Source organism: Myotis daubentonii, chromosome X, assembly GCF_963259705.1.
Source record: "Myotis daubentonii chromosome X, mMyoDau2.1, whole genome shotgun sequence".
In the NCBI taxonomy this organism is placed as follows: Eukaryota; Metazoa; Chordata; class Mammalia; order Chiroptera; family Vespertilionidae; genus Myotis; species Myotis daubentonii.
This window is the reverse complement of record NC_081861.1, coordinates 106,359,741-106,379,886: the sequence shown is the minus strand read 5'-3', so window position 1 is coordinate 106,379,886 and position 20,146 is coordinate 106,359,741. Positions and strand designations below refer to the sequence as shown.

General features: G+C 38.1%; 1 protein-coding gene across 3 annotated transcripts in view; it reads left to right on the top strand.

Moving 5' to 3' along the window:
• The window catches only part of RPS6KA6 (ribosomal protein S6 kinase A6), a 207,397-nt gene that overhangs the window by 171,448 nt on the left and 15,803 nt on the right, over positions 1 to 20,146 (top strand). For all 3 annotated transcript variants that reach the window (XM_059678455.1, XM_059678453.1, XM_059678454.1), the window contains one exon: positions 1,284 to 1,401. In XM_059678455.1, coding sequence (XP_059534438.1) covers positions 1,284 to 1,401 — 118 coding nt within the window. The remainder of the gene's footprint in view (positions 1 to 1,283; positions 1,402 to 20,146) is intronic.

Here is a 20,146-nt window from a genome sequence, read left to right as displayed (position 1 = left end):
AATTGAACCATGACCTCCTGGCCCATAGGTTGAGGCTCGACCACTGAACCATGCTGGCTAGGCTCCATGTACTTTTAGATATATTATAAAATTCTGCAAACTTTTTAGTTAAAGCCCAAAATAAGTGGTAAAGTTAAGAATAGCTAAAGTTTTCACATGAAACAAGGGATACCATTTCTGGATTGCTGCTTTCAAATATTTACTTTATGATAAAAAATAAATGTTAGTGTATATATGTGTGTTTAGTGTTATATCAACTTTAATTACTACATGAGGAATTAAGACATTAACATGTTAAGACAAATTTCTCATACTTCTTAACAGTAAGACTTTTCATTCCTAAATTTGAATACTATTTTCAGTTTCATCTGTTAAAATGGTACAAAACTGATCACTTTCTGTCAGTCTATAATTAATTTTAAGCTATTTTAACATTATACAAGGTATTTGTCTTTCTTCCTTTCCATTAATATTGATCCACATAATAATTTTAATGCTCTAGAGCAGTGATGGCGAACCTATGACATGCGTGTCAGAGGTGACACGCGAACTCATTTTTTTGGTTGATTTTTCTTTGTTAAATGGCATTTAAATATTTAAAAAAATATCAAAAATATAAATCTTTTGTTTTTACTATGCTTGCAAATATCAAAAAATTTCTATATGTGACATGGCACCAGAGTTAAGTTAGGGTTTTTCAGAATGCTGACACGCCGAGCTCAAAAGGTTCACCATCACTGCTCTAGAGGGTTTTTTTGTTATACTGATATAAATATTTAACTAATGTTTTTTCATGGACATTAATTGAAATTATTGTTAACCTGTTTTCACTGATAATATTTATAAAATGCTAATGAATAAATTTGAATCAATAAAATAAACGCATTTCTATGAATATATAACATTAACAATTTCCTCATGGTAGGTATATTAGGTTTGTTGACTTATGCCTGGGAGAATACAAAATGTGCATGTTTTATTGCAGTCTGATTTTAAGACTATCTTTACATGAAAAGCCACATTTATTTTATTTTACATGGATTAACTGATCAACGGCAACAAGACTTTGATATAGACAAAATTCTTCATTTTATTAAATAATTACTTAGGATTAAGTTCATTATTTGAAGTATCAAATTTGATGTGCACAGTGAAGGGAATTAATAGATAATATTCTAATTTGCTAGATTAAATATTTGCATGTAGTCTTATGCTCATCACTTTCAATTATATTTCATATGTATAGTAGGCCCTATGTTTATTAAAATCTATTTTATTAATAGCTATACTCCGTTTGCTAATGGCCCCAATGATACTCCTGAAGAGATACTGCTACGTATAGGCAATGGAAAGCTCTCTTTGAGTGGTGGAAACTGGGACAATATTTCAGATGGAGCAAAGGTATAAATTATAAATATGTTTGTTACATTAATCTTAAATTGCTGAAATCTTTAAGTTATAGTCCAGTGTGCATGTGCAAAGTATATGATGGTGTTATATGCCATCATTTGGTTTTTTTTTTCTTTCTTTATTGTCTAAAGTTTTACATTTGTCTTCTTTTTCCCCAACTGAACCCCCCCCCCCAGCCATTCCCATCCCAGGAAAGCCCCCACCACCTCAATGCCTGTGTGCACTGGATATGTTAATATGCATGCATACAAGTACGTTGGTTGCTCTCTAACCCCCCTCCCCTACCATTGTCTCTGGACCTATTCTTGTGCATCAGATTATGTTGATCATTATATCCCACATATGAGTGAGATCCTGTGATATTTATCTTTCTCCAACTGGCTTATTTCGCTTAGCATAATGCTTTTCAGTTCCATCCATGCTGTTGCAAATGTTAAAAGTTCATTCTTTTTTATATTGACACTAGAGGCCTGGTGCACAAAAATTTGTGCACTCGGGATGAAGGGGGGGTCCCTCAGCCTGGCCTGTGCCCTCTCGCAGTCTGGGACCCCTCAGGAGATAACGACCTGCTGGCTTAGGCCTGCTCCTGGGTGGCAGAGGACAGGCCCAATCCCTAGGTGCAGCCCCTGGTCGGGCTCAGAGCAGGGCCGATTGGGGAGTTGGGGTGCCGCCCCCTGTCACAGACAGAGCAGGGCGGATCAGGGGGTTGGGGCACCACCACTGTCACACTCAGGGCAGGGCTGATGGGGAGGTTACGGCTCTACCCCATCACAGACAGAGCAGGGCCCGTGGGGGAGGGGGGGGGTTGGGCACCGCACCCTGTCACACACAGAGCCGCAGGGCATTCAGAGGGTTGAGGAGCTCCCTCTATCAGGCACAGAGCAGGGCTGATCAGGGGATTGGGGCCCCTTCCCCTGTCAGGAACAGAGCAGGGCGGATAGGGAGGTTGTGGCCCCGCCCGCTGTCACACACAGAGCCTCAGGACGATCAGGGGGTTTGGGCGCTGCCCCCTGTCACGCTGATCTCGGTGCCAGGAGGCCTCACGGCTCCACTGATGCCGGTGCTGGGAGGCATATTACCCTTTTACTATATAGGATAGAGGCCTGGTGCACGTGTTGGGGCCACCTGGTTTGCCCTGAAGGGTGTTCTTGACCAGGGTGGGGGTCCCCACTGGAGTACCTGGCCAGCCTGGCTGAGGGGATGATGGCTGTTTGCAGCTGGTCACACACCCTTCAGGGTGGGGGTCCCCACTGGGGTGCCTGGCCAGTCTGGGTGAGGGGCTGAGGGCTGTTTTCAGGCTGGTGGGTGACTTAAGCTCCCAACTGCTCCTTTTGTACTTTTTTTTTTTTTTATTCTGGGCCAGCTTTTGCTCTGAGGCTCCAGCTCTTAGGCCTCCACTGCTGAAAGCAGGTTTCTGGCCTTTGTTTACCTTCTGTATTTGAAACAATGTTGTGATCCTGCTGGCTGAAGCCCGGCGACTAAAGCAGGTTTCTGTGGTTTTGTTTAGCTTCTATATTTGTAACATAGTTGCTTAGAGTTGCAGCTCAGAGGCTGGCAGCGGCAGGCGGGGAACGTTGGAGTCCTCCGTCACTGAAGCAAGCAAGCCTCATGTTCGCTTTAAGCTGCCTGGCTGCCGGCCGCCATCTTGGCTGGCAGTTAATTTGCATATCACCCTGATTAGCCAATGGGAAGGGTAGCAGTCGTACAGTAATTACCATGTTTCTCTTTTATTAGATAGGATAGTATTCCATTCTGTAGATGTACCACAGTTTTTTAATCCACTCATCTGCTGATGGGCACTTAGGCTGTTTGCAAATCTTAGCTATTGTAAATTGTGCTGCTATGAACATAGGGGTGCATATGTTTTTAAGTTAATTCACATGTATGTAGTGATTGAGCAAAACAATGTCTGACTTTTTTTTCTCATGCTTCTTCTTTGGGCAACATTCCTATTTTATTAGTTTATATGTGTTCAGGGAATATAAAATAGTTTCAGTATTAACCAAAACTACTCAAAGTCACTAATCATCCAAGAGATGCAAATCAAAATGACAATGCGGTACCATCTCACACCTGTCTGAATGGCTATCATCAACAAATCAACAAACGACAAGTGCTGGTGAGGATGCGGAGAAAAAGGAACCCTTGTGCACTGCTGGTGGGAATGCAGGCTGGTGCAGCCACTGTGGAGAACAGTATGAAGTTTCCTCAAAAAACTAAAAATGGAACTCCCATTTGACCCAGTGATCCCACTTCTAGGATTATATCCCAAGAAACCAGAAACACCAATCAGAAAGGATATATGCACTCCTATGTTCATAGCAGCACAATTTACCATAGCTAAGATTTGGAAGCAGCCTAAGTGCCCATCAGCAGATGAGTGGATTAAAAACTGTGGCACAGCTACACAATGGAATACTACGCTGTGGTAAAAAAAAAAAAAAGTTCTTACCATTTGCAATAGCGTGGATGGAACAAGAGAGCATTATGCTAAGTGAAATAAGCCAGTCAGAGAAAGATAAATATCACATGATCTCACTCATTTATGGATAATGAAGAACAACATAAACTGATGAACAAAAACAGATCCAGAGATAGAATCATCGATCAGAACGTCAAACCTCAGAGGGAAGGTAGGGGATAGTGGGTGTAAGGGGGAGAGATCAACCAAAGGACTTGTATGCATGCATATAAGCCAAACCAATGGACACAGACAACAGGCGGGGGTGAGGGTATGAGTGGGGGGGTAATGGGGGGATAAGGACACATAGGTAATACCTTAATTTTTAAAGAAATCAAAAGTCAAAAAAATAAAAATAAAAATGTAGGAACCAAGATGGCGGCGATATAGGCAGACGTGTCCCAGGTCGTGTCCCGGAGCAAATGGAAGCTGAAGCTAGTAACACTCACACCGAATTGGCGAAATTGCTCAGCTGGTGAGAGGGTTTGCAGCCAGGAAGAGCAGAACTCCCCTGGAAAGTGCCTGGTACGTGGTGCCTTGTTGTGTTGTATTTTGTGCCTTTAAATCAACGCAGCAGATCCAAGCAACAGCAACCTCCTGAGCACCACATTCTCTGCTGAGGAACAGCAGCTGTACGTGAAACCTCGCCCCACCAGCCAGAAGAGCCACCACAGCTGTGAACAGCACCCACCAGAGGAGCTGCTGACAACTGAAGAGCAGCTGCTACCGCAACCACCCGAAGAGCAACCACAGACCAAGGAGTCACTGCCACCAAGGGAGCAACCACTGAACAACTCAACGTCTAGATATGTCAGTGAGATCAAACATGGGTAGACAAAGAAACCCCCAAAGGAAAGAGAAGGAGGACTCTCCAGAAAAGCAGCTAAGTAATACAGAGGCATGCAACATGACAGATAAAGAATTCAGAATAAGGATCCTAGAGTGCATAAACCGGATGGAGGAAAAAATCGACAACCTCTTCAAGAAGCAAGAAGAAACAGATGAAAAAATCGATAACATATGGAAGAAGCTAGAAGAAACAGATGAAAAAATCGATAACATATGGAAGAAGCTAGAAGAAACAGATGAAAAAATCAACAACCTAAGTAAGACCCAAGAGGAAATGAAGAGTGATATAGCTGCAATGAAAAACTCCATTGAAAGTATCAACAGTAGACTAGGAGAAGCGGAGGACCGAATAAGTGAATTAGAAGACAAGGAAGCAAAACACACCCAAAATGTACTGCAATTGGAGAAAAAAATTAAAAGACAGGAGGAGAGCCTAAGGGAGCTTTGGGACAACATGAAACGAAACAACATACGAATAATAGGAGTACCAGAACAACAGAAGGATGAACAAGGATTAGAAAACCTACTCGAAGAAATAATATCAGAAAACTTTCCTGAGGTGGGGAAGAAAAAAGTCACACAAGCCCAGAGAGTCCCAAACAAGGTGAACCCGAAAAGACCCACACCAAGACACATCATAATCACCATGGCAAATGTTCAGGACAAAGAGAGAATCTTACAGGCTGCAAGAGAGAGACGGAAAGTTACATACAAGGGATCTCCTATTAGATTGTCAAATGACTTCTCAACAGAAACACATCAGGCAAGAAAAGAATGGACTGAAATTTACAAAGTGATGCAAAGCAAAGGACTGAATCCAAGAATACTCTATCCAGCAAGGCTATCATTCAAACTTGAAGGGGAAATAAGAAGCTTCACAGACAAAAAAAGGCTAAGGGAGTTTGTCACCACCAAGCCAGCATTGCAAGGAATGCTAAAGGGACTGATATAAAAATAAGAAATAAAAAGCTCAGAAAGAAAACAGCCACACACAAAAAGAAATGGCTACAAACAAGTACCTTTCAATAATAACTTTAAACGTAAACGGACTAAATGCTCCAACCAAAAGACATCGAGTGGCTGAATGGATAAAAAAACATGACCCATACATCTGCTGTCTACAAGAAACCCACCTCATTAGAAGGGACTCACACAGACTGAAAGTGAAAGGATGGAAAAATATCTTTCAGGCAAATGGAAAGGAAAAGAAAGCTGGGGTAGCAATACTTATATCGGACAAAATAGACCTCAAAGTGAAGGCCTTAACAAGAGATAAGGAAGGCCACTTCATAATACTAAAGGGATCAATACAACAAGAAGATATAACCCTGGTAAACATATATGCACCCAATGTAGGAGCACCCAAATTCATAAAAAAACTCCTGGAAAATATCAAAGGAGAGATCGACAACAATACAATCATAGTAGGGGACTTTAATACACCATTGACAGCACTGGATAAGTCCTATAGACAAACAACCAGCAAAGATATAGCAATCCTAAATGACTCACTAGATCAGATGGACTTAATAGACATTTTCAGAACACTTCACCCCAAAGCCAGAGAATATACGTTCTTCTCAGGTGCTCATGGGACATATTCAAAAATAGACCACATACTGGGTCACAAGCAAAGTATCCCCAAATTCAAGAAGATTGAAATCATAAAAAGCATCTTCGCAGACCACGCTGGCATAATACTAGAAATAAATTACAATAAAAACAACCCAAAATACTCAAACAACTGGAAGCTGAATAGCATGCTATTAAATATTGATTGGGTTACCAATGAGATCAAAGAAGAAATTAAAAACATCCTGGAAACTAATGACAATGAAAACACAACAATCCAAAACCTATGGGACACATTGAAAGCAGTCCTGAGAGGGAAGTTTATAGCTCTACAGGCCTATCTCAAAAAACAAGAAAAAATGGTAGTAAATCATCTAACTCTACAACTCAAAGAATTAGAAAGAGAGCAACAAGAAAACCCCAGAGTGAGCAGAAGGAAGGAGATAAAAAAGATTAGAGCAGAAATAAATGACATAGAGACCAAAAAAACAATACAGAAAATCAATGAAAGCAAGAGCTGGTTCTTTGAAAGGATAAACAAGATTGATAAACCTCTAGCCAGACTCACCAAGAAGCAGAGAGAGAGGACCCAAATAAATAAAATCAGAAACGATAGAGGCGAAATAACAACAGACCCCACAGAAATACAAATGATTGTTAAAAAATACTATGGACAGCTCTACTCCAACAAACTAGACAACCTGGAGGAAATGGACAAATTCCTAGAAAAATACAGCATTCCAAAACTCAATCAGGAAGAATCTAAAAACCTCAACAGGCCAATAACTATGGAAGAAATTGAAGCAGTCATCAAAAAGCTTCCATCAAACAAAAGCCCAGGACCAGACGGCTTCACAGGGGAGTTTTACCAAACATTCAAGGAAGAACTAAAACATATCCTCCTCAGACTACTACAAAAAATTCAAGAGGAAGGAACACTTCCAAGCTCATTCTATGAAGCCAGCATCACCCTAATACCAAAACCAGGTAAAGACAACACAATGAAAGAGAATTACAGGCCAATATCCCTCATGAACATAGATGCCAAAATCCTCAACAAAATCTTAGCAAATCGGATCCAGCAGTACATCAGAAAGATCATACACCATGACCAAGTAGGATTTATCCCAGGGATGCAAGGATGGTACAATATCCGCAAATCAATAAACGTGATACATCACATAAACAAATTGAAAGAAAAAAACCACATGGTCATATCAATTGATGCAGAAAAAGCATTTGACAAAATTCAACACCCATTTTTGATAAAAACTCTCAGCAAGGTGGGAGTAGAAGGATCATACCTCAACATAATAAAAGCCATATATGACAGGCCCACAGCCAACATCATACTCAACGGACAAAAACTAACACCATTTCCCCTAAGAACAGGAACAAGACAGGGATGCCCCCTCTCACCACTCCTGTTCAACATAGTACTGGAAGTGTTAGCCATTGCAATTCGGCAAGAAGAAGAAATAAAAGGCATCCAAATTGGAAAAGAGGAAGTAAAACTGTCCTTATTTGCAGATGACATGATATTATACATACAAAACCCTAGAGATTCCATCAAAAAGCTACTAGACTTAATACATGAATTTGGCAATGTAGCAGGATACAAAATTAACCCCAAGAAATCTGAGGCATTTCTATACACCAATAGTGAACTTTCAGAAAGAGAGATTATAAAAACAATCCCGTTTACCATTGCACCAAAAAAATTAAGCTACCTAGGAATAAACTTAACTAAAGAGGTAAAAGACCTCTACTCAGAAAACTACAGGACGTTGAAAAAAGACATAGAGGAAGACATAAACAGATGGAAGAACATACCGTGTTCATGGATTGGTAGAATCAACATCATTAAAATGTCCATACTACCCAAAGCAATCTATAAATTCAACGCACTTCCCATTAAAATACCAACAGCATACTTCAGAGATCTAGAACGAACTTTCCAAAAATTCATCTGGAATAAAAGAAGACCCCGAATAGCTGCAGCAATCCTGAAAAAGAACAAAGTAGGTGGGATCTCAATACCAGATATCAAGTTGTATTACAAAGCCACTGTTCTCAAAACTGCCTGGTACTGGCACAAGAATAGGCATATAGATCAATGGAATAGAATAGAGAGCCCAGAAATCGGCCCGAACCAATATGCTCAATTAATATTTGACAAAGGAGGCAAGAACATACAATGGAGCCAAGATAGTCTCTTCAATAAATGGTGTTGGGAAAATTGGACAGATATATGCAAGAAAATGAAACTAGACCACCAACTTACACCATATACAAAAATAAACTCAAAATGGATAAAGGACTTAAATGTACAACAGGATACCATAAAAATTCTAGAAGAATCCAAAGGCAAGAAAATATCAGAAATATGCCAAAGCAATTTCTTCACTGATACAGCTCCTAGGGCACTTGAAACTAAAGAAAAAATGAACAAATGGGACTACATCAAAATAAAAAGCTTCTGCACAGCAAAAGAAACCATCAACAAAACAACGAGAAAACCCACTGTGTGGGAAAACATATTTTCCAATGACATATCTGATAAGGGCCTAATCTCCAAAATTTATAGGGAACTCATACAACTTAACAAAAGGAAGATAAACAATCCAATCAAAAAATGGGCAAAGGACCTAAATAGACCCCTTTCAAAAGAGGACATTCAGAAAGCCAAGAGACATATGAAAACATGCTCAAAATCACTAATCATCCGAGAGATGCAAATCAAAACAGCAATGAGGTACCATCTCACACCTGTCAGACTGGCTATCATCAACAAATCAACAAACGACAAGTGCTGGAGAGGTTGTGGAGAAAAAGGAACACTTGTGCACTGCTGGTGGGAATGCAGACTTGTGCAGCCACTATGGAAGACAGTATGGAGTTTCCTTAAAAAACTGAAAATGGAACTCCCATTTGACCCTGTGATCCCACTTCTAGGAATATATCCCAAGAAACCAGAAACACCAATCAGGAAGGATATATGCACCCCTATGTTCATAGCAGCACAATTCACCATAGCTAAGATCTGGAAACAGCCTAAGTGCCCATCAGTAGATGAATGGATTAGAAAACTGTGGTACATCTACACGATGGAATACTATGCTGCTGTAAAAAGGAAGGAACTCTTACCATTTGCAACTTCATGGATGGAACTGGAGAGCATTATGCTAAGTGAAATAAGCCAGTCAATAAAGGAAAAATACCACATGATCTCACTCATTCATGGACAATAGAGACCATTATAAACTTTTGAACAATAATAGATACAGAGGCAGAGCTGCCTCAAACAGATTGTCAAACTGCAGCGGGAAGGCCGGGGAGGGTTGGGGGGCAGGAGGTAGTGGGGTAAGAGATCAACTAAAGGACTTGTATGCATGCATATAAGCATAACCAATGGACATAAGACACTGGGTGATAGGGGAGGCTAGGGGACTGTCTAGGGCGGGGGGATAAAATGGATACATATGTAATACCCTTTGTAATACTTTAAGCAATAAAAAATAAATAAATAAATAAATAAATAAAGATTTGGAAAAAAAAAATAAAAAATAAAAATGTAAATATACTGAAGAAAAAAGTGTACTTAAGCCAATTAAAGTTGCTTTCTGTATGTAGTGTTTTTTATGTTATTTCTTCTTTACTACAGATATTGACTAGTGATTATATAAGCAGTTTTTATACTATTAAATATTCTTAGAGAATATATAAACTTTGTATCAATAGCATCTAGATAGTTATTAATGATGGCTTAGAAATGTCCAATAAAAATATAATGTAAGCCATATATGGGATTTTAAAATTTCTAGTTAGTCACACTAAAAAACAAAAAGAAAATGGTAAAATTAATTTGGTAACAATATATTTAACTTGGTATAGTTGAACTATTTTACATTTAATCAACATAACAATTAGTAAAATATTTTACATTTTTTGTTCATTTTAAGTCTCTCAAAATTTTGTGTGCATTTTATTCTTACAGCTTATCTGAATTTAGAGTACCCACATTTTAAAGGTGCTTAATAGCCACGTGTAACTCGTGGCTGCTGTATTAGTGAAATTTCAAAGTAACTGGCTTTATTTAATTTGGGAGGGGGGGATGGTCAATTCTTGACTACGGATTGTTACCTTTCTAATTGAAAAATTTTACCTTTTAAAACAAAAGCCCAAAGGTTGTCAGCATGTGTATTATAGGGCCTTGAGGCTTTTAAGCTTCATTTGAAGTAGAAAACACTTGAAGAAAAGGTATTGCTTATGTTTAATATCGGCTAACGATAAAACCTAATTGTCTCAAGAACACTAGTTAATCTGTAAGGTATATTATGGAGTAAATCTCATATCCTGATCATTGTAGAATGTGATTGCCCACAGAAAAACAGAGAAGGGATTGTGTTTGGATCTTAGCCATAATAACACAGGTGTGCTGTGTGGTGTGGTAGAAGGAGCACCTGATTAGAAGTCAGAACTGAGTGCTAATTTTGATCTACTAATTAGCTGCTTTAGTTTTCTCATCTGCACAATGTGGAGACTAAATTCTCCCTGTGGTTCCTTTTAACTCTAAAATTCAATTTCTGTGCATTTTGGTTTATTTATAATTTGTCTTATTTCCCTTTGTAAAGGGGTTGAAACTACTAGTATTATTCATGAACCATTATGTATTTTCTAGTCAGCCAGTTTGTGCATCACAAAACCACATATTCACAAGGAACAATTCCAGTGTGTGTGTGTGTGGGGTGTGTGTGTGTGTGTGTGTGTGTGTGTATGCCTCTTGCTTTCCTTTATTTTTATTTTTTTTTTTGACATTACCCTTTAATTTTTTTTTTATTTAAATCTTTATTGTTCATATTATTACATTTGTTCCTTTTTTTTTTCCCCCCCATAACTCCCCTCCTCCCAGTTCCCGCCCCACCCTCCGCCCTCACTCCCCACCCACTGTCCTCATCCATAGGTGCACGATTTTTGTCCAGTCTCTTCCCACATCTCCCACACCCCTTTCCCCCCCAAGAATAATCAGTCCATTCCCTTTCTATGTCCCTGATTCTATTATAAACAACAGTCCATTCTGTTCATCAGATTATTTATTCACTTGATTCTTAGATTCACTTGTTGATAGATGCATATTTGTTGTTCTTAATTTGTATCTTTACCTTTTTCTTCCTCTTCCTCTTCTTAAAGGATACCTTTCAGCATTTCATATAATCCTGGTTTGGTGGTGATGAACTCCTTTAGCTTTTCCTTATCTGTGAAGCTCTTTATCTGACCTTCAATTCTGAATGATAGCTTTGCTGGATAAAGTAATCTTGGTTGTAGGTTCTTGGTATTCATCACTTTGAATATTTCTTGCCACTCCCTTCTGGCCTGCAAAGTTTCTGTTGAGAAATCAGCTGACAGTCGTATGGGTATTCCCTTGTAGGCAACTGAGTTACTTTCTCTTGCTGTTTTTAAGATTCTCTCTTTATCTTTTGCTCTTGGCATTTTAATTATGATGTGTCTTGGTGTGGTCCTCTTTGGATTCCTTTTGTTTGGGGTTCTCCGCGCTTCTTGGACCTGTAAGTCCATTTCTTTCACCAGGTGGGGGAAGTTTTCTGTCATTATTTCTTCAAATAGGTTTTCAATATCTTGGTCTCTCTCATCTTCTGGCACCCCTATAATTCTGATGTTGGTACGCTTGAAGCTGTCCCAGAGGCTCCTTACACTATCTTCGCATTTTTGGATTCTTTTTTCATTTTGCTTTTCCGGTTGGATGTTTTTTGCTTCCTCGCATTTCAAATCATTGACTTGATTCTTGCGCTCCTCTGGTCTGCTGTCGGGCGTCTGTATAATATTCGTTATTTCAGTCTGTGTGTGCTTAATTTCTAGTTGGTTCCCCAATATAAGATCGAGGGTCTTATTAGTTTTCGTGTAGATCTCATTAAGTTTATCGGCAGCTTCTAAACAGTTCTTGAGAGACCTTAAAAGTGTGATTCTGAACTCTATTTCTTCCATTGACAATTTTGTCCTGTTTCTTTGTCTCCGCATTTTGTTATGCTTCCTTGGTGCACCCCCTAGTGGTCTTTGTTCACAGTCTTATAGATAAATCTTGATTGTTGTAGCTAATTCCAGGGAGGGTTTGACCTCCAGGCCAAGTGGCTATGAGAATCAGCTGTGTCAGCTGTGAGAGAACTTCTGTCCTCTAGGGAGGTGCTAATCTAGCCTTTGCCTGAGGCTATCCGGCAAAGGCCTCTGTGCAGGGCTTGGGCGGGGCGGGTCGCACAGGATCAACAGGGTGGGCCGGAGAGAGCAGTTATGGCGGCTCTCAGTCCTGTCCCAAGGGGCTCTGCCTCTCTGAGTCCCAGCACCCGCTGCAAAGCTGGGAGAGAAAGCTGCACTCGCTCTGACCGAAGCCAGACAGTCCCGCTTCTCCCGTTTGAGTCTGGGTCCCTAAAGACTCGCCTGTATCTGGTGCTCAGAGTCTGCGACTCCTTCCCGATTGAAAACAACAACCGCGCCCTCCGCCGCCAGCCCGCTCCGCGCACGCACTCCGCACCTCAGAATTTGACTTCAGCACTGCGCCTCCTCTGAGTGTCCGTATGCGTTTCTCTTTCCTCCTAGTTGTAGGACTTCCACTCAGCCAGCATTCCTGTGGCTCTGGGTGATGTCCCTTCCGTTTTTTGGTTTCACTTTTGAAGTAGTTGTTCAAAGCAGCAAACTCCGGTGTTAACCTATGCCGCCATCTTGGTTCCTCCTCTTGCTTTCCTTTAAAAATGTAACTGGCAACAGTGAATAAAATGCTGAAATACACAGGAATTTATATGCCAATTGTGCTTATATTTTTAGTTTTCTGTGGTATATGCTGTCATATAATAACAATTGTTTTACTTAATTATAGTTCCTTACAAGTTATATTTCCCTTTGAATACTTTTCTTTCTCTTGGTTAGTACCACCACCAGAAGCATACAGAAGATGCTTCTATATGCCTCCTGTACATAAAGAGTTTCTAGACTTTGTTTATTCAGTTAAATGGTGGGGGTCATAGTGGAAGCCATGTTAGCTTTGTGTATCTTATTGCTACAATAGTTTCAGCTAACTCCTCAACTCCAAACCCAGGCTTAGAGAACATTGGAATCGATGCTTCCCTTTTGTAAACAAGTGGAGACAAGGAGAAGAATCTGGGAAACAAAGTAAAAGTAGAAGAGGCAAGAGAGCAATGAAAACGCCATGGCTTCACTCCATATTAAAAATAAACACAATAACACCTGATGAATTAGAAGACTGTTCTATCTAAATTTTAGACTATTAAAAATAAGTAACATGTTTCTTATTTCAAGTACATATACAATTAATTACCAGCTCTTCCCTTGCCTCCTTACAAAAAAAAGAATACTTAATACTTTTTATCTTACTGTGTACCCATAACAACATTTTATGTGCTTTATTAGAGCTATTATTACATTCTCCCTTGTCATATATTCATTTGTGTACATTTTTAATCTCCTCACTGGGGTGGTTTTAAATGTCATATTCATTTTTATGTTTTCTTATTTTTAGCCATGAAAGATTTTTAATTATTTTTAATTACACAAGCAATACATGGATATGGTCAGGTTGTAAAAAAAAAATCACACAATACATATAAAATTAAAGTCTCCCCCAAGGAAAGAATGTTATTAGCAACATTAGAATTTTAATTTTATAATTTTATTGAACATTTTAATGTTAACATTTTTACAGGTGTCCCCCATGTCCCCCCTTTGGCTCACTTCCACCCACCTGTGCCTCTCCTCCCTTGATCTTCATCAAAGTAGTGTCCATTTCAATAGGGTATACATATATGTTCTTTTTTATTGTTTAAAGTATTACATATGTCTCATTTTTCCCCGATTTACCCCCCCACCACTCCTACCCGTGAGGGCAAGCCCCCACCGCCCCAGTGTCTGTGCCCATTGCTTATGCTAATATGCATGTATACAAGTCCTTTGGTTCTTCTCCAATCCCCCACTTCGCCTGCCTTCTCTCTGAAGTTGGGTGGTCTGTCCAGTGTTACCTTGTCTCTGGATCTATTTTTGTAAATCAAATTATATTGATTATTATATCCCACATAGGAGTGAGATCATGTGATATTTATCTTTCTCCTACTGCCTTATTTCCCTTACCATGATGCTCCCATGTCCATTCATGATTTTGCAAATGGTTAAAGTTCCTTCTTTTTTATAAAAGCTTAGTATTCCATTGTGTAGATGTACCACAGTTTTCTAATCCACTCATCTAATGATGGGTATTTAGCCTGTTTCCAAATCTTAGCTATTGTAAACTATGCCGCTATGAACATAGGGATACATATGTCCTTTCTGATTGGTGTTTCTAGTTCCTTAGGATACATTCCTAAAAGTGGGATTACTGGGTCAAATGGCAGTTCCATTTTTAACTTTTTCAGGAATCTCCATACTGTTCTCCACAGTGGCTGCACCAGTCTGCATTCCCACCAGCAGTGCATGAAGGTTCATTTTCTCTGCATCCTCTCTAGCGCTTGTCCTTTGTTGATTTGTTGATGATAGCCATTCTGACAGGTGTGAGATGGTACCTCTTTGTGATTTTGATTTGCATATCTTGGATGATTAGTGACTTTAAGGATGTTTTCATATGTGTCTTGGCTTTCTGTATGTACTCTTTTGAAAAGTGTCTATTAGGTCCTTTGCCCATTTTTTTTTATTGGATCGTTTATCTTCCATTTAAGTTCTCTGAGTTCCCAGTAAATTTTGGAGATTAAATCCTTATCTAAAACACCATTGGCAAATATGTTCTCCCATGCAGTGGGCTTTCTTACTGTTTTATTGATGGTTTCCTTTGCTGTGCAGAAGCTTTTTATTTTTATGTAGTCCTATTTGTTTATATTCTCCTTAGTTTCCATTGCCCTAGGAGCTGTATCGGTAAAGATATTGCTACAACATATGTCTGATATTTTCCTGTCTGTGGATTCTTCTAAGATTCTTATGGTTTCCTGTCTTACATTTAAGTCCTTTAACCGTTTTGAGTTTATTTTTGCTTATGTAAGTGGGTGATCTAGTTTCATTTTTTTGCATGTATCTGACCAAATTTCCCAACACTACTTATTGAAGAGACTGTCCTGACTCCATTGTATGCTCTTGCCTCCTTGGTCAAATATTAATTGAGTATAATGGCTTGGGTCAATTTCTGGTTTCTCTGTTCTGTTCCATTGGTCTATATGTCTGATCTTGTGCCAGTACCAGGCAGTTTTGAGAATTGTGGCTTTGTAATAGAGCTTGATATCTGGTATTGTGATCCCTCCAACTTTGTTCTTCTTTCTAAGTTTTGCTGTGGCTATTCAGGGTCTTTTTTTTTTTTAATTCCAGATGGATTTTTGGAGAGTTTGGTCTAGGTCTTTGAAGTATGCCATTGGCACTTTAATGGGGATTGCATTGAATTTGTAGATTGTGTTGGGTAGTATGGATATTTTAATTATGTTGGTTCTGCCAATCCATGAACACAGTACATTCTTCCATTTGTTTATGTCTTCCTCTATCTCTTTTTTCAGTGTCCTCTAGTTTTCTGAGTACAGGTCTTTAACCACCTTAGGTAAGTTCATTCCTAGGTATATTAATTTTTTTGGTGCAATGGTAAATGGGATTTTTTTAAAAATTTCTCTTTCTGTGGGTTGATTATTGGTTTATAAAAAAGCCTAGATTTCTGGGTGTTAATTGTGTATCCTGCTACATTGCCAAATTCATTTATTAAGTCTAGTAGATTTTTGATGGAGTCTTTGGGGTTTTCTATGTACAATATCATGTCATCTGTTATTAAGTACAGTTTTACTTCTTCTTTTCCAATTTGGATGCCTTTCATTTTCTTCTTCTTGCCTGATTGCTATGGCTACCACTTCCAGGATTATTGGACTCCTGGAGTGGAGGAAGTGGGCATCCCTGTCTTGTTCCTGTTTTTAGGGGAAACGGTTTTAGTGTTTGCCTATTGAGTATGATGTTGGCTGTAGGTTTGTCATATATTGCTTTTATTATGTTGCGGTATGACCCTTCCATTCCCACTTTGCTGAGAGTTTTTATCAAGAAAGCTGTTAGATTTTGTCAAATACTTTTTCTGCATTGATTGATATGATTATGTGATTTTTGTCTCTTAATTTGTTTATGTGATATATCACATTTATTGATTTGGGGATGTTGTACCAGTCTTGCATCCCCAAAATAAATTCTACTTGGTCTTGATGTATGATCTTTCTAATATAATGCTGGATCCAATTTGCTAGAATTTTGTTGAGGATTTTAGCATCTATGTTCACCAAGGATGTTGGCCTATAGTTCTCTTTCTTTGTGGTGTCTTTATCTGATTATAGAATTAGGGTAATGCTGGCTTCATAGAAAGACCTTGAAAGTGTGCCTTTCTCTTAAATTTTTTGGACAAGTCTGAGAAGGATAGGTTTTAGTTCTTCTTTGCTTGGTAGAACACCCCTATAAATCCATCTGGACCAGGGCTTTTGTTTGCTGGAAGATTTTTAATTACTGCATCAATTTCTTTGGTAGTTATAGGCCTATTCAGGTTTTTTTATTCTTCCGGATTGTTTTGGAAGTTTGTATTTTTCTAAGAATATGTCCATTTCATCTAGGTTGTCCAATTTGTTGGAATATAGTTGTTCAGAATATTTTTTCATAATCCGTTGTATTTCTGTGGGGTCAGTTGTTATTTCACCCCTTTCATTTCTACTTTTGTTTGTTTGGGTCCTTTCCCTTTGCTTCTTGGTGAGCCTGGTTAGAGGTTCATCAATCTTGTTTATTCTTCCAAAAAACCAGGTCATGGTTTAATTGATATTTTGTTTTGTTTTGTTTTGTTTTGTTTTGTTTTGCGGGGGGGGGTGTCTCTGTGTCATTTATATCCACTGTGATTTTTATTTTTCCCTTCCTTATGCTTACGCTGGGCTTTTCATGTTGCTCTCTTTCCAAGTCTTTGAGTTGTAGGGTTAGATAATTTATTACCATTTTTTCTTGTTCTTTTTGTTGTTGTTGTTGTTTTGAGGTAGGCTTGTGAAGCTATGGACTTCCCACTCAGGACTGTTTTCACTGTGTCCCATAGATTTTGGATTCTTGTGTTTTCATTGTCTTTTGTTACCAGGATGATTTTTATTTCTTTTTTGATAACCCAACCATTGTTTAATATCATGCTATTTAGCCTCCAAGTGTTTGATATTTTTAATTGTTTTTATTGTAGTTGATTTCTAGTTTTATGCCATTGTGATCTGAGATGATGTTTTATATAATTTTAATGTTCCTGAATTTGAAAAGACTTTGCCTGTGTCCCAATATGCCCTGGTTTGGATAACAAATGATATGACCACCCTGACTTTAACTGTTTATAATTTCAGTTAGCTTTTCAATAAATAAATAATAAAACTTGATATTTTTTCACTTCATTATTAAAACCTGATTTTTTTAAATGAAGATTTTGATATTTTCCACAAATGCTTACTTAATGCCATAAATATTGAGCACTTACTGAGTGCACATGATAAATATTACTTAAAAAGAAAGCTGCATTAATTATATAAAGTTCAATAATAAATATTGAGTTAAATGGGTATGTGGGGGAAAAGCAAAAACTATAAGGAACCAAAATTAAACTCTTAGGGATAATCTCAATTTTGGTGATTGTTTCTTGGTGGGTAAATCTCATTACATTAAATTATATATTTTAAACACATGCATTTTGTGGTATATTATATATCTCAGAAAAGTTTCTTTAAAAAAAATCAATGGCCTAACACTTTCCTGAGGATTCTGAAGGAATATTGAAAGATAAGGTAGTAATGGCAAGAGAATGAAAAATAATTTTAGAATATGGGCCTCTACAAATATTGAAATACACTTCTATGCCTTGAATTTTATGCATGAGGGTCTGTATTTGCTAACAGAAAATTCAAAGATTAATACTGATTGTCATACCACTTTATATATTCTTAACAGCTTACAATTACTGGACACTTACTATGTGTTACATATATTAACCTTTTTAATCTACATAACCACCCCGAGGTAGATACTATTACTATGTTCAGTTTATAGATGTGCAAACTGAGACATAAAGAGGTTAAGCATCATTCCCAAGGTCACATAGTTAGTAAGTAAGACTATGCATCCACATAGTTAGAGTCTGGCTCATAAGTACTAAACAATACTATTTTTAATTTTTCTATTACTGTTTACACTGTATATTAATTCATATTGGTTTCAGATATACAGCATAGTGATCAGTCATATACTTTACAAAGTGATCCCCGGATATTTCAAGTACCCACCTGGCCTTATACATTGTTGTTGCAATTTATTGACTATATTCTTTATGCTGTACTTTATATCTCCATGACTATTTTGTAACTGCCAACTTGTACTTCTTAATCCCTTCACCTTTTCACCCAGTCTCCCAAATTCCTCCCATCTTGTAACCATCAATCTATTCTTTGCATATATGAGTCTGTTTCTATTTTGTTTCTTCATTTATTTTGTTCGCTAGACTTCACATGTAAGTGAAATAATATGGTATGTGTATTTATCTGTATGACGTATTTTACTTAGCATAATTCCCTCTAGGTCTGTCTACCTTGTGTTTTGTTTTTTAAGTTAAGGTACACAGCATGTGCCAAACTGGTTTGGCTCAGTGGACAGAGCGTCGGCCTGCGGACAGAAGGGTCCCAGGTTCGATTCCGGTCAAGGACATGTACTTTGATTGCGGGCACATCCCTACTGGGGGGCATGCAGGAGGCAGCTGATTGATCTCTCTCATTGATGTTTCTAACTCTCTATCTCTCTCCCTTCTCTGTAAAAAATTCAATAAAATATATTTTTTAAAAAGGTACACAGCATGTTACTTTGATAGATGTATACATTGTAGTATGATTGATGTAGTAGCAATATTTATCACATTATATAATTATGGTACAATATTATTATCTATATTCATTATACTATGCATTATAAGTCTATGGCTCATTTATTATTTTTTACAAGGTTGTCTGCTTAAATAATATTCATCTTATCCCATAGCCCCTATCTCATGCTAAATGTCATTTTACTCTGTTTTTTAACAGGCTTGATTTTTTTCCATTTTAATGAGTTTATTGGGGTGATACTACTTAACAAAATTATACATTTCAGTTGCACAATTCTACAATACATAATCTATGCACTGTATTGTGTGTTCACCACCCCAAGTCAAGTTTCTGTCTATCACCATTTATCCCTGCTATATGCTCCTAAACCTCCCCCAAAACTCCTTCCACCTGGCAATTACCACACTCTTCTCCATGTCCATGAGTTTTTTCTCCTTTGTTTTATTTTTTGCTCAATCCTTCCACTCCCCCAACCCAACCCCCAACCAAATTATGAGTCTGTTTCTATGTTCCTTATTAGTTCATTTTGTTCATTAGATTTCACACATGAGTGAAATCATATGGTATTTGTCTTTAACTGGCTTATTTCACTTAGCATAATGCTCTCCAGGTCCATCCATGCTTTCTCAAAGGGTAAGAGTTCCTTTTTCACAGCCAAGTAGTAATCAATAGAGTAAATGTACCACAGCTATTTTATGTAATCATCTACTAATTGACACTTGAGCTGCTTCCAAATCTTGGCTATTGTGGACATAGTGGTACATATATTCTTTCAGATTATTGGTTTGGGTTTCTTTGAATAAATTCCCAGAATTGGAATTATTGGATCATAAGGCAGTTCCACTTTTCCTTTTTTGAGGTATCTCTGTCCTGCTTTCCACAGTGTCTGCACCAACCTGCATTTCCATCAACTGTTCATGAGAATTCCCTTTTCTTTACCTCCTTGCCAACA